Source organism: Coturnix japonica, chromosome 3 (assembly GCF_001577835.2).
Source record: "Coturnix japonica isolate 7356 chromosome 3, Coturnix japonica 2.1, whole genome shotgun sequence".
NCBI lineage: Eukaryota > Metazoa > Chordata > Aves > Galliformes > Phasianidae > Coturnix > Coturnix japonica.
In genome coordinates this window covers 14,527,728-14,542,108 of record NC_029518.1, presented here as the reverse complement: position 1 = coordinate 14,542,108, position 14,381 = coordinate 14,527,728, and the positions used below count along the sequence as shown (strand labels likewise).

At 38.3% G+C, this 14,381-nt stretch overlaps 1 protein-coding gene across 7 annotated transcripts in view; it reads left to right on the top strand.

Annotated features, from left to right (window-relative positions):
- MAP4K3 (mitogen-activated protein kinase kinase kinase kinase 3) overlaps positions 1-14,381 on the top strand; it is a 72,345-nt gene that overhangs the window by 36,274 nt on the left and 21,690 nt on the right. For 5 of the 7 annotated variants that reach the window (XM_015856986.1, XM_015856984.1, XM_015856987.1 and 2 more), the window contains 7 exons: positions 6,263-6,321; positions 7,415-7,453; positions 7,754-7,810; positions 10,881-10,923; positions 11,758-11,920; positions 12,464-12,573; positions 13,697-13,738. In XM_015856986.1, the coding sequence (XP_015712472.1) occupies positions 6,263-6,321; positions 7,415-7,453; positions 7,754-7,810; positions 10,881-10,923; positions 11,758-11,920; positions 12,464-12,573; positions 13,697-13,738 (513 nt within the window). The remainder of the gene's footprint in view (positions 1-6,262; positions 6,322-7,414; positions 7,454-7,753; positions 7,811-10,880; positions 10,924-11,757; positions 11,921-12,463; positions 12,574-13,696; positions 13,739-14,381) is intronic. The other 2 variants (XM_015856989.1, XM_015856985.1) reach the window with 1 other exon arrangement.

Sequence of the window (14,381 nt, the reverse complement as noted above, 5' to 3'; positions counted from 1 at the left end):
GAGGTCTTACATTTTGATGATAGATGGATGTACTGATGCTACAGTTATGGCTCAACTTGCTGTGTTTGTTAGTTAGAGGTGGTGGTAAGTAATGCAATGCCACTGAAGAAATGGCCATTAAAAGATACAACTACATCTCTTGATTTGTACAAAGCAATAAAATTACATGAAAGCAATGTTCTTTAAAATTTGTTGACAAATTTGGTATAGCTACAGGCATCCTGGCAATGGTTGGTTAATTAAAAACAAAACAAAACCTTATAAAATGAATAGAAAATGGTGCAGTTGCTACCAGCAACTCACTTTGATGAAATAGCACTGCACTGTATGTCAAGAGGGGCTTGAATCATAGCCAGACCTGGGAGTTTCTTGTAAGTGTGAATGCTGATAATGGAGATGTTTTTACATATCTGAAGGAAGGGGGCTAAATCAGGGTAAAATGTAAAAAAGACTTTATGAATTTCAGAACAAAACAAGTAGTTGATGGAATCAAAAGGAAAATTTATGCCAGAACTTGAAGGTGAAAAATGGCTCAAATTTAGCATTTTTGGAGGATTTGACAGCTCATGCAGATGTGCTGAACATGCATCTTCAAGGTGAAAATCAGATTATCTGTGCTGTGTTTCAAACCATAACAGTGTTCAAAATGAAACTTAAATTATGGCAAGCTCAAGTTATGGCAAGTTGGATGTGCTGTGATACACGGGCTAATTGCACTCCTGTGAACAGGGAAAAATATGCAGTTGTACTTCCCGTTGTGAGAAAGGAATTTGAAAATAGGCTTCAAGATTGGTGATAGTTCTGGCAGTTATTTGGTACTTTATACTGTTTTCAGTCAATGTTAAGAACATTGTCTCCAAATTTGCAAATGGAATATATTGAGCTGCAATCAGATTCAACTTGAAGGAGAATTGTATCATGCCTCTTGAATTTGATGTGTCGCATTCTGGCTTGAGGTGGGTTGGTTTGACCTCCATGAGGTTGGAAGGAACTTGAAGTTGTTTTCAGTTGCTATGAACTTGGCATTCATTTTGGACTTGTTTGGCAAAGTATTCAGTCAAGGTTTTGCTGTTATTGTACAGTCCTTGCTATTGTGCTTGCCAGATGCATTTATACATTTGGTCTTATTTAATTTATATTTATTTATTTGCTTATTCTGGGTGTAATCATTTTTAATAGTCTTTGGCAACAGTTAATTTTGAGAATGGAATGTTTCAGCATAGCTTTTCTGTGTTAATGTTTTATGGCATAGAAATTGAAATATTGGGAGGGGAATATTAAATTAGAGAGGAGTAACCGATATAGATGATGAACTTTGCCCAGTGGGGTTTGATTAGTTCATTTTTCTCCTCACTATAGGTTACACTATTCACAGTTGTTTGTAGTGCTTATTTTAGAGTTATAATAGCTAGCAATTAGTTGGATTGCAAATAACCTTCATGCTTTATTCTGCTTTGGATAATAAAACGGTGTGTGGTCCTTATCACCAGGAGAAAATAAACAGGAGCCAGGGTAAAAGTGCAGAGGGTTCAAGAATTTGGGGTTGGCTTTATTTATTTATTTTTAAACTCTTTTTTGCTCCTTTTATATTTTGGATACTTTCTTCTTTGGCAAAAGAGATGAGATGTTGAATTTCTTTGCTAGGAAGCAGTTTAAAAATGTTGTGGACGTTTGCCCTTTTCACTGAGGCCGTACTGTGGTTGTATAGCAGAGTTCTATTACATGGATTTGAAATAGTGCTGTTTGTGTGAAGTGGATACTCATAGGGAAAATGTGTAGAGAACTGAAACACAGGGAAAAGGAGAACTATGGCTACATAGCAGTAGTGTGCAGGAAGAGCTCGGTCAGTCACGGAGAGGCATTTTTGTGCTCATGTTCAAAAAAAAAAAGAAGTATGTATTTGATCAGTTTGTGGTGTTCTGTGCTATCCAGTGAAATTGAAGAATGCATTTTTAATGGGATGAAGGCACTAAAAGTTGAGTTTACTCATTAATATCAGAGTTCTCTTAAAATAAGCGTTCTCTTCTATGAAGCAGCACGATAGGAACTTTGCTTTATTGGGAAACAGATGTGTGTGTTCCTTCTTGTTAACAGGCTAGAGGTGTTCTGTAGTCTTCAAAGTTCAGATTTCTTTCCCCTGCACGTTTTGGGATTAAAGGCCTCTAATTTTTGTTACTCTAGATGGGGACCAGACAAGGGGGAATGGTTTTGAACTGAAGGAAGGTGGGTTTAAATTAGGTGTCAGAGGGAAGTTCTTCACTGACGGGATGGTGAGGTGATGGCACAGGCTGCCTGGAGAGGATGTGGATGCCCCATCCCTGGAGGTGTTTAAGGCCAGGTTGGATGGGGCTCTGGGCAATGCAGTGTAGTACTTAATCCAACACTTGGCAACCCCTCATGTGTTGAGGGGTTGGAACTTTATGATCTTTGAGGGTTCTTCCAACCCAAGGCATTATGTGATTCTATGAAAGTATTTTATTTCTTAATGGGCTAAAGTTTCAGATAGCAGATGGGGAAGTAGCTGAATTGACGGTTCCCTGTATACATTCAGTTTTGCTTTTTGAATGTCTGAACACCTAAAAATATATTTTTTTAGTACAGCTCAGCCCTGGGGAACAAGAGTCTTAATTAGGAATACTGTGTCAAAGTAATGAGCATCATGAAATTCTACTGAAAATTAAATACCAGTTTTTGAAGCTTCAACTGGTGAAGATACTGTAGTTCTTGTAGTTCCTGGGGAAATTGATAGCATAGCCATACCCTCCCTCAAATTTGTCTTCGCTTTGAGGAAGTCTTTACACTTTTGTAGTCATCGATTCCTTGGCACTATAGATGACTCTGAAAGGTGTGGTTTGTCTTATATGACCATAGACTGGAAAATTGTGTGAAGAAATAGCACTTGCTCCTTGTATTATCTTTTCTTCCCAAAGCAGTTGTCATCTGCAAATAGCATTTTGTCTTGTATCCAGTTACCTTGGTTCAGGAGTTGGTCCTTAATAACCTGAGCTTAAATGCAGAGTCATCTGGGACTGTGTCTTTGATGGCAAGGTTGTTAATTTGGCTGTAGGCCTTGAGCTTCTTTTGGAAAGTGTCTGTCTAGTCATTCAGATTCTTCTACTGTGAATGTCTGTTCTTGAAAGAACTTTAGTTAAATAATCAACGTCGTGTATATCTTAAAGAGAATAATCATGGAGATGAATAATGTCATTGGGCTGCCTTAAGGTGTGGAGAATGTAATAGCCTTTGCTAAGTCAGTTTTTGCATTGCTTGGCAATTAATGATATTCTGTTCTTCAAATGGGAATCCATACCTAATAATACTTTTGTTGAAGTGTGTTTGTGTTAGGCTTTAAAATTGGGTTATGTTGGTTGTTGTAATCAAGTGCACTTGTGCTCTGGAGGCTTTGCATGGTATGTGGAGTACTTAGCTGTGTGTGTATTAAATATGTAGCTAGAGGGTTTAAGAAATTATAATATAAGATACATTTAAAATAGAGGGTACAAAAAATGTAGCACTTTTTAAAAGCTTTCAAGCTCTGAGCATTTATCTGTCAAGAGTACAAGAGAGTAAATTCTAGCAATAGTTGTTTGACCCCACGTTTTGGTTGAAAATGAACAGTGTTTTAAAAGTCTACAAGAAAACTAGCAGTTTGATTAAGGATAGGAGAAGAAAAAATATACATATCCTATTTTAATCACAGTCAAATGCTGATAGGATCATAGTAAGCTGAATTAAAATAGCATTTGTCCTCTTAGAGCATTTAAATATAAGTAATTCTGGCAGATGTCATTTTTCATAAAGGGAATTCCAGTGAGGTTAGGTGACAGATAAAGACTCTTTATGTGTTATGGGGGTTTGCTTATTTTCTTGTATTAAGTATTCCCAGTGTTGCTGTATAATATGTAGTCAAGCACTGTGTGGTTGTGTAAATTGAATTGACAAGACCTCTTGGCTCTGTGTGGCGTAAGTTTTTTGTTTCCTGCTTTTGATTAATGTGATTTTGCAACATGTAGACAAAACACTTGTCACCTAAGCTGAATATCCCAGGTTTCATTTATACTGATCTGGGGTTGCTGTTCTCCAGCAGCCCTTGTTGTGGCATCCCCTCGCATGCTTCCCTCTGGCCTGCTTAACAACTGGTTGGGGGAGTGTGGCTGGCATCTTACGTTTCCAGTCTTGTTATTTAACTTCTCATTGCCTGAATCCCTGAATCCCTGTGCTTACATTTGGCATCTGTGGGATTTTTTGGAGATGGCTTAGAAATAATTAAATCTTCTCAGGAAAGTTAAATCGGTGTGGTCCATGTGGTGAATTGGAGTATGTTAGTTGGCTAAACAGTATGACTGGGGAAGGTCACAGATTTAGAGATTATTGAGATTGAATTTGCAGAGGGCATGGGATGATTTTCATGGGGAGAGGAGCCTCGCTGAGCAAGGTGTTGGGGTATAAAGGAGAATGGAATTGTTGAAGAAGGAAGAAAAAGAACAGCATGTTAGTAGTGCCCGCTGTCTGAGCCTGCCTTGTGGAGCTGGGGACATGGCCCTGGCAGGCAGGGCAGCCTCTCTCCCACCCTGCAGTGTGGACTGATTGCAAGATCTTCTTTCCTGTCACTTCATTTTCTGGCTCAGCTGACAGGTTTCATTTGAAAACAGGGTGGCTCATTTAAGTCAGATGGTTGGAAGCACATAGGGTTTGTTGGTGGTTTTTGGGCTTCTTTGTTTAATTCTAGGGAGATGTGTGTGATAAATTCGGTACTAAGGTTGAAAAGTCGGTGTGTTCAAGGTTCAGGAAATGCCAGCAGTGGGCTTTCCTCTGCAGTTTTTATTTAAACCTCTGATCTGTGCATCCTTTTGCATCATGTAATTATATACTGCTTGTTTCCACAGTATCCCACTTGCACTGGGGAAAGTATGGAAGCTCATGGAAGCAGTCATGTGCTGCTGACAGCTGTGGTAGAAACACCCATGCGGAAACTACTGCTTAGATTTAGAAAGCAAAGTTGAGGGTGCTGTAAGCAAGACTTGGGGCTCTTTGCCAAGTGAAAAAGCAACCTTTCATAGCATCCTGTTAAGTGATGGCCCTTCAGTCTGCAATTGGAAGTAGTGGTGGTTTGTGTTTTGTTGTCTTGCAGCACTGGCAAATCTCATATGAGGCTTTTCCCCTGACTTTTAAAATATAGTTTGAAAGGTCAGCCCACATTGTTGTTGTCCAGCCCAAATTTATTATTCTTACAGTTTGGATACCTCAGCGTTGTTGTGAGCGCTTTTGATATAGACTGCAGCTGAAAGAGAACTGTTTATAGAAGATATTAGGGGACCTTTAAAATGGTACCTGCAAAGGAGCTGTGTACCATCATTTGTATAGCATCATTTGTCACTAACTTAGGTGGTGAATAACTAATTTCTCATGGTGAATGCACACAGCATTTTTGGGGGGAATGGGTTTACGCGGATTGCGAGCCTTTGGAAGAAGTAAATACTGTGTAATTATATCAGTATTCTCCCAACAGATGCCAAGTTGATGGTGCTTCAATATGCTCTCTGTATTCTGCCTAATGAAATAAATTTGTATGCCATACGACATCTGTTGGATAGTAGTGTCTGCAGCCTGTTGGCACTGCTTTTTCTGACTAGCCTGCCCTCCACAATTGCTTGAGTGCTTCACTTTGCCACCCATTCTGTTAATATCGTGGTTTTTTTCTTTTTGATATAAAAGATGATGTTAAAATATATATGAGAACAGAGAGCTACCCTTAAAATGTATATCAGAGCTGTAAAAGCACTTTTGCTGTCCTTTCTGCTTTTTTTTTTTCTTTTTTTTTTCCACATCCTCATGTGCTAAAGGCTTTTCAGGCTCTCTGCCAGGACTCCCCATCTGAAAGAAGTACTGTTAATGCACCAGAGAGGGATGGATGGCAGGAGTCTGTAAGAAGTGGTGTGATTGCTTAGATGGGGTTTGGTCTATCACACAGTCTCAGTGTTGTTCCCTTTTTTGCAGCTCACTTATTTGAGTAAAGGATCTGTGTGTCCAAGGAAGAGGCTAATGACAGCTTTAGAAAGAGTTACACAGGGTAGCAATACAGTTTTAGAACGAATGCAAACTGGCATAGAGGAGACTTTTGGGTGACAGGAGTGTAAGGGGCCAGGAGGGTCAGAGGAACTCAGTTGTTCATACTTGGGTGTTGTGGAGAGTGACAGCAGCATGATGTATGTGTCTGATGTTCGGATTTTCATTTTAAAGGTTCGTTCTCTTGTATTTGTAGGATCTGCAGCTAGAATATGGTCATGGTCCTCATGGTGGCTACTTCTTGGGTGCAAATAAGTGAGTAAGCAATGGCATTTTTTGTCTTATACTCCCTCAAGGCAGTTAGAAGACTGTACATATATGTTTAAGTGCATCAGCTGTAAATGATTTAGTAAAATGTCATGCCCGTTCACGTCAGTTACAATTCCAAAGTAATTCTGTATTTCTATAGTGATAGTAGTTACAGTGATAAAGAATTAAAGCTCTTTTCAGTGTTTGGGCTTTGTTGCTGGTACTGCCCCTTTGGCACTGTGAGTTGTAATCTTGGTCTGCTTGTTAACGGAACAGTAGTTGCCATGGAGTACGACTTTACCCCATTTTTAGCTACCTGTGCTCCTCCTTCCAGTTGCTCTGTGAACCCCTTGTTCATGTTACAGAGCACTGGGAATATTCAGTAAAATTTATCTTTTTCACAAACCTTTAACTTCATAGGTTTAATGATTTTCTCATGTTAAGTGAAATAGATTTCAATGTAATTGTTCTTTTCTACCTAATCTTTTAACTTCCATCTATGTGTTCCAGAATTAGGATGCCTGGCTTCGCATTGCTAAACGAAATCATTTAAAAAGGCATGAAATCTAAGCATAGAGCATGCTATTTTACAAAATCTATTAGACTGTATAATCAGAATGCCATAATCTTCACTCATTTTGTTGCTTCCTATCCCTGTATTTTGCCTATTCCTCTGTTTCCAAAGTCACAAAAATGAAGTTCAGAATGTTAGAAACAATATAGATTTGTTCCAGCAGTAGTTGAATCCTCGTGTCACTCTAGCTTTTCTTTATTGATACTGATTTTCTTAGGTAGCATGGTTGTCTTTTAAATTGGATCATGCTAAAACTGTCCTTGCTTTACATTACGAAGATGACAGTGAACACTGCATTTAATAGCATTGCATTAATAAAAGCAGATGGAAGTGTGTTGTGTAACTTTGAAAAATGCAGTTCTGTTTGTTTGCATGTACATGTTTGATTGATGTTCTGGAAGCCAGCTAAAATAACATGTTTGGGGTTAATTACTGTCAGAATCATAGGAGCATTTGACCTGGCTTTTGATAATTAAGTTTGTGTGCCATAATTAAACTGTCTTCTTATTCTTGTTTATGCTGAAGGAGTCTCTTAAAATCAGTTGAAGAAGAGCTGCATCAGCGGTAAATCTATTTTTCTTTCCTCTTGTGTGTTTCACTCATTTACTCTTTGATTTCTTAAGTCTGTCACAACTGGTTCTTGTTTGACCCTGTACGTGCTGAGAAGATATGGGAGAGGCTTAGTTGTCTGGATTGCAGCTGTGCTTTAAATGATAATGTAATAACAGATAATAGTTAACAAAAGGTAAAAGGGAATAAAAATCTGTGGAAGGGGTTGTAGCCCTTAGGCTCAGAATTTCACACAGTAGCCAAAGTCAGTTTATTAAAATTGACTCAGCTGTAATACTTTGTTCATTTTCATAGGGGTCACGTGGCACATTTAGAAGATGATGATGATGATGCAGATGATGATGCTAAACAGTAAGTAACCTTTCCTTCTTGTAAAAAAGTGCGTGCATGTCTGTGTGTGTTCAAAGCCTGATTTTTTTGATTGATGAAAACGAAGTTGAATTCAATTCAAGATACATGTTTAGCGTAGTTTTTAGATTACATCTCCAGAACTTTGCTTTTTGTGCTGATTAACTTGTGGTAAATTGGGGGGCGGAAGGGAAATGCTGTTCCTCATTTGATACAGTTGTCCTTTTGTCTTCTGTATTTGAACAAAATCTCAGTATACTTCTGTTGAACCAGGTTGTTGTCTGACGCCTGTCCTGGTATCGTTAGAAACGATAACTGTATTAAAATGAAGCTCATAACAATACTTAAGCAGTACGTATAACCAGGACTGAGTTTATCCTGTGCAAATTCTCAGCCAAGAGTTTTCTGGGATAGAGGGAACAAGCTTATGTGACTGCAAAGGCAGTGTCAGTAGGTATGTGCTAAAATAATAATGCTTATATTAAATTCCACTGGTAGAAGTATTTTGGAACCTTTTCTGTTGACAGATGAAAACTGAAACAACTTAAAATGCACAGACAGTATGTGGAAATTTACATTCCTAAGTAAATCCAGTGTAAAGGCAGAAAAGAAAGTTGCCTTTGAGGCAGATTTCTTGCTTACTTTTCTGTTAATGGATAATTTTGAAAGCTGTTGTGTCATGCCAGTAACCTGTAAAACATGCACTATATATCAATGGAATGTTTACTTTTCTGCAGAGAAGTAAACAACTATTTCTTTTCTTGAGTTGTTGTACTTGTTTCCTTGTAACAAAGGTGGGGCTTATATCGCTTCAGTGAGTGTTAGGGACAGCCCTCTTCAGGAGGGATAAGGCTGCTGAGCTCTGGTGTCTGGTGTCAGCTAGGTGACAGGGCATGAACCTTGCTTCGATTAATGATCAACTTCTTAAAACACAGGTATGTTTGCCATGTGATGCAAGTGACATTTATAGAAGAAAAATGGGTTTTGGTTTTTAGCAGGCTTTACTCCTTGAGAAATTCTTTCTGTTTCATTAAGTTGTCTAAAGACATGATCATTTACAATATGAGCTACCAAGCGTTATCATGAAGGGAAGAAATTGATAACGCTACTCACTGATCTGTTCACATGGTTTGATCTGAGAGAAGAGTCTGCTTTGCTCATAGCTGCTAGGCCTTGGTTATGGAAGTTAGCTTCCTTCACTGTGGAAATAAACAGCCCTCTATAAGTCCATACTGATAGCTTTGCTCTAATCTTCACTGAAGGCTCTGGATATCTACACTGCTGCAAGCCAGTTTGAATTGGTTCTTCCATCTGTACTAATTTCTAGATGTTTTTTTTGTATGTTTTTTGCTCTGCCTTCATTTTAATTTTGTTCTCTTTTCTAGCTCCGTTTGCATCTAGCATCATCTACTTCAGTAAAGGTTCAGGACTTGGAACCTCTTGGTTCTTACTGTCTTGACATTCTTGCACTGATTGCTTTGTCCTTTCACAAGCTTTGTCAGAACTTTGACCTAAAGCTGGTGTTCCTAAAAAAAAATTTTGCTTCTTTCTCTTACTTCATCCCCAATACTCTTGCCCTGCAGCAAAGTAAGCCTCAGGTGCCTCGACCTTTGCATCAGAGATTTGCTCTTTTTTACCTGCTTGAGTCTGAAGCTGCTGTGGTGAGCTGGGACATTATCTCAGTCTCTGGATAGATTTCTCTGGAGCTGAGATTCAGGGTTCTTGTTTGATTTGTATTCTGTGAGACGGAGCTGCAATTGAAGAGCATATGTGACATCAGTCGCTTCTTCCCTCAGATGCAGAACGCACACAATGAAGCAGCTGTCCCCCTGCCACTCCAAACTGATGCCACTGCATGACTCAAAACCGGGTGATTCATAGCGGCAGAGAATCCACAGACTTCAGAGAATAATATAAAATCATCTTTTCTTCATTTAAATCTTTTATATTTTATTTTTTGCACATGCAGTGAATTTGATGATGTTGGAACTTCTGCTAATGGAAGTTGGGAAGACAGAAGTTACTGGGGCATTGCCCTGCATGGCCAGTGGTGACAAAGTACACATCAGCCTTGCTGTTGAAACCAGAGCATGCCGTCCTTTGTACAAACATCTGTCATACTTCTGCCTGAACACTGACTTTTTTTTTTTAACACTTAGCTGCCCAGTGATACCGATGGCTGTCTGAAATGCAGGGAACAATATGAGGGAAACTGTGAATGGAACATATGGAACTGTGGAACATAATTTTATTTAAAAAAAAGGCAGAGCAGCTGTGCAAGAATGTCAAGTTTTCCCAGACAAGTTTCTGATTTATTTAATGGAAATAATCCTCTGTTCCAAAAGAAACAGTACAGAGCAAGAATTTATGAAAACATCAAAATTTTAGGAAATAAAGAAAAATGCTGCATATTTTTTAAACCACAGAGCCATCAGGAATAATGCATCTGATACCTCAGCTTTCTTGTTTCGTGCTGATAGTTTGTACTGCTGAGCCAAGTTGTGAAGTTAAGAACTTGTCTTTCTCAGATTTCTATAGTGAAAAAGAAGGAAAAAAGTGCTAGCAGGTTAGCTGTACACTGCAGACTTTGCTTTCGTGTGTGAGGTTGTTCTGAAGAAGTTAGCAGTGAATTTCCCAAGTCATCAGTCATATTCAGCATTGTTCTACATACTTGCAAGTGGCTCTGTAGGAAACCTTACTTATTCCCTAAACCTTTCTCCTGTGAGCAGAGTAAATATAAGGCCTGCTTTGCATTTCCTTGCTTTCTTTTTTTTTCTTTGCATGAATGTGTCCATCTCCAATAAATCAGTTTGTTTCATTTTATGCTCTTGAGGGAGGATCTGTGATACTGGAGTTTTCTGTTGGTGCCTGTGGTGTGCAGAGCATAAGGGAAGTGTTTGGAGGCATTCAAGTATGATGTGATTGTTTTGATAGAATAGTGCTGTTGATGAGTTAATGGTGTTTGTATAAAAGTTATTTGTGTAGAACTCCTTGAATTCTGTACCTAATTGAACAATGCAAAATGAGGTTCTAAGAGCTATACCAGACAGCAACTTGTCTTGTTTCTTTACAGTGCCACTATGAAACCTAAAGTGCCACCTCCTTTACCACCAAAGGTAAGTGAGGGCAACATTGTTATCCAGAAAGAAAAGGAATGCTTTTAAAATAAGTAACTGTAGAAATGTCTAAGTGACTATGCTGACAGTTCTCTCAGTTGATCTGTGACTTGGGGACTTTAATCAGGCTTTAAGTCAGTGTTACAATTACAGAGGTATTGACTCCTTTGTTTGCAGCCTGGCAGATTTGCAGCAGTTCTTGCACTGCTCAGTGAATGAGTGGTGATACTTTAGAGGTACACCTGAATGAAGTTTTACATGTGGCCTCTTGAAGAGTAACTGAATCTTCTCACACTGACATTATCCAAATACAAGCAAAACAAAATGCATATATTTATTTGTGAGATATTTGTATGCTTGCAAGGCAAAAACTGGAAGTGCGATTCATTGCTGACCTGTGCCATCTGTCTGCGTAATTGAGAAGGATTTTACAAACAGCGCAGCCAGAGTCTAAACAATGACCTGTTCTGTGATTCCCTTTCCTATTTCTGATTCCTTAAACAAAGCCTTGCTAAATCATTAAATATTTATTTTCTACTTTCTAGTTTGGTTATCTGTAGTCATGAACAGTGACGCTTCTGTATATTGAATTATCTTTTCATGCATAACTTGATTTGGAATTTGCCTGTTGTCAGTTGTAAGAGTTTTCTTTATTGCTATCAATTTTTTCCTAGCATGGATTTATTTTTTTTTTTTTAAATAAATTTTCATGGCAGAATCCTACTTTATAAATTTATTTGTGAGAACTGCTTTCTGAAAATTTCTCATTGGGATGCAGCACTTGTGCATTGAGTCTTTTTTCATGCTGCGTTTACTATTACTGTGTCTTTTCAGCCTAAATCCATCTTTATCCCCCAAGAAACTCATTCTTCTGAAAACGATAATCAAGGGACAATCAAGAGATGCCCAGCGTCAGACAGCCCAGCAAAGTCTGCATCTCACGTTCCACCGAGACCACCACCTCCGCGGTTACCTCCACAGAAATCTCATGTTTTAGGTGAGAGTGATGCCAAGAAGTGTACAGGTATTCCTTAAATAATCTGGTGTCATTATTTTTACATCTGTGTGGATGTTATTAGATGCTGTGCTAATTTTTTCCTATTTGTAGTGGCTCCAATAAAACTAAGAAGCAATAAGGAAGCACGCTTAAACACATACAGTCAAATGTGCCTTGCAGTGAAGCCGTTGACAAAGACTGCTAGCTCTTCCTCTTTACATTTCTACTGCTGCAGTAGATGTGCTGAGAAATGCCTCACGGATTATTTAGAATCAATAATTGAATAGTTATCCTTAACCAGGCTGGTCTTTAGATTTTTAAATACATTTTTCCTGTTAACTATGACTGCATTTCTTTCTCTGCCCATATTGGCTTTGTTACACTAATAGCAAGAACATGGACTTTGATTATACCTGACATTAAGGATGGTTATGTGTGTGCATTTTGAAACGTGTTCTGGCATTAATTGAAACAAGACAGCCACAGATGTTACTCTTTGAATTGAAGGTAGAGGAACATATTCTTAAATGTGAATCTTTTTAGGTAATGGAGTCACTTCTGTACAATTAAATGGTGAAAGAGAGGGATCACCACATCAGCTGAATGAAGCTAGAGACACTAGTTTTTCAAGGAAAGAAAAGAAAGAAATACTGGTAGGTGTTAAGATGTCTAAATGTTCTTTTAATAGTGTCTTCACTGTCTTGCACATTTATAGCATACTTTTTAGAATAGTAATAATACTGAAAAACATTTTCTTTGCATGATACAAAGCACGTTACTGCCAGATCATACTAGTTGTAATACAGTTTAAGTGCATATTTAGCAGTTGTTAAAAACTAAAATAAGCACGGATATAGAAGATTTACTTATTTGTATCCAGGTATTTGAGAGAGGCACTGTAAGAGAGTTGTAAGAGATACATAATATGTCATACTGAGCAATAACTATGTAAGCAAATAGGGAAATTGAGGATTATGCTGCCACCTTATGGCTTGCTGGGGAATTCAAGTGATCCTAAAAAGGAGCTACATCAGCACTGTTCCCAAGTGAGTTGTGCTCCTATCACAGTGTAAGCGTACAGTGGTTTTGTTGGTCGGGGTGAAAAAAAGATGGCGAACTTAGATCTGAAGAGTCCAGATATTCAAACTGCTTGCCTGTTGGTGTCCAGAGCATCAGGTTTCAGGGCTTAGTAGTTTGGGTGCAGTGTCAAACTGGAGTCAGGTATGCTAATGTTAAGCTGTACTCATGGAGAAAATGCTGTTTTATACCATCTGATGCAGCTGTACTCTGATTAAAAGCAATAATCCTGCATTACTTTCTGTTCCAAGTGAGTTTCTCCCTTAAAGCAGCAAATGCCTCAAGGAGTGGCAGTAGAAGTGTGGGATAAAATAGAGTTGGAAGCCTGATCAGTTTTCGCTGTTTGAGGGGCCATTCTTGGCTTCTTCTAAGGATGAGCCTGGAGATGCAGTGCTTTTGCAAGAAGTGAACAAGAAATACAGGGTGGGAGCATAGTGAGCATTTTTGGTTTGTTTTAAAGAAGTGCCTATTGTGGTGGTAGTACTTTGGAAAGCATGGTTTATGAACTGTTTGAACTTGGCCTTTGAAATTGTATTTCTGAGGCTGATTGATTATTTATCAACCTGCTGTTAACAGCAGTGTAAATTTTATTTTGTATTTTTCTTTTTGATTTTGCTATAGTGTTGTAGAGAATAAGCATGTCCATGCATATGAGCACTTGTGAGTATAAATGTAATTTTTTTAACTTTTATTTTCTAGAAACCAATTAGTAATGGCCTTCCTCCCACACCTAAAGTACATGTGAGTATTACTGAGTCATGTAAATGCATGCTTATGGCAGAATGTGTTTTCTTAATAAAGCTGAGGAAGCATACTTTCTGAATTGCTCATTGTATTTGAAATAACAACAATAATAAAGAATAAGAATATCTCTTGGAAATGTTCATCTGTAAGTGTACGGAGTACAAAAGTCACACTTGATTTTGTGCTAAGTGAATTTTGAACGTCTTTTAGTTTGTTTCCATCATTAGAATGTAAATGACAGTTCCGCGATCATAAATAAATTTCAAGTTTACTGAAGGTACTTGCTGATCAGTCTTTCCCTGTAGGATCTGAGGAGCTGATGCCTTTCAGGAATTGCAAATAGCACTAAGTTTCTACTGTGTAGCTGTAGATTTCAGAACTTCTGAATACTATATTCACGAATGGCTGAGGGCTGGAAATAATTTGTTATGGTCTTCCGTGTGCACCTTCGTAATCTAAAGCAGACTGGATTTTTGTTGTATGCAGGTTGCTTTGAAAGTGATGCCTCCTATTTATTCCAATGGAAACTTCAACAGCTACAGAGAGAGCATAACACTACTCAATAGAGCAAATACAAAACACTGCTTTTCAACATAGTCGCCATTGTTAGTTGTGCATTTACACCAACAGTGAGCAAGAG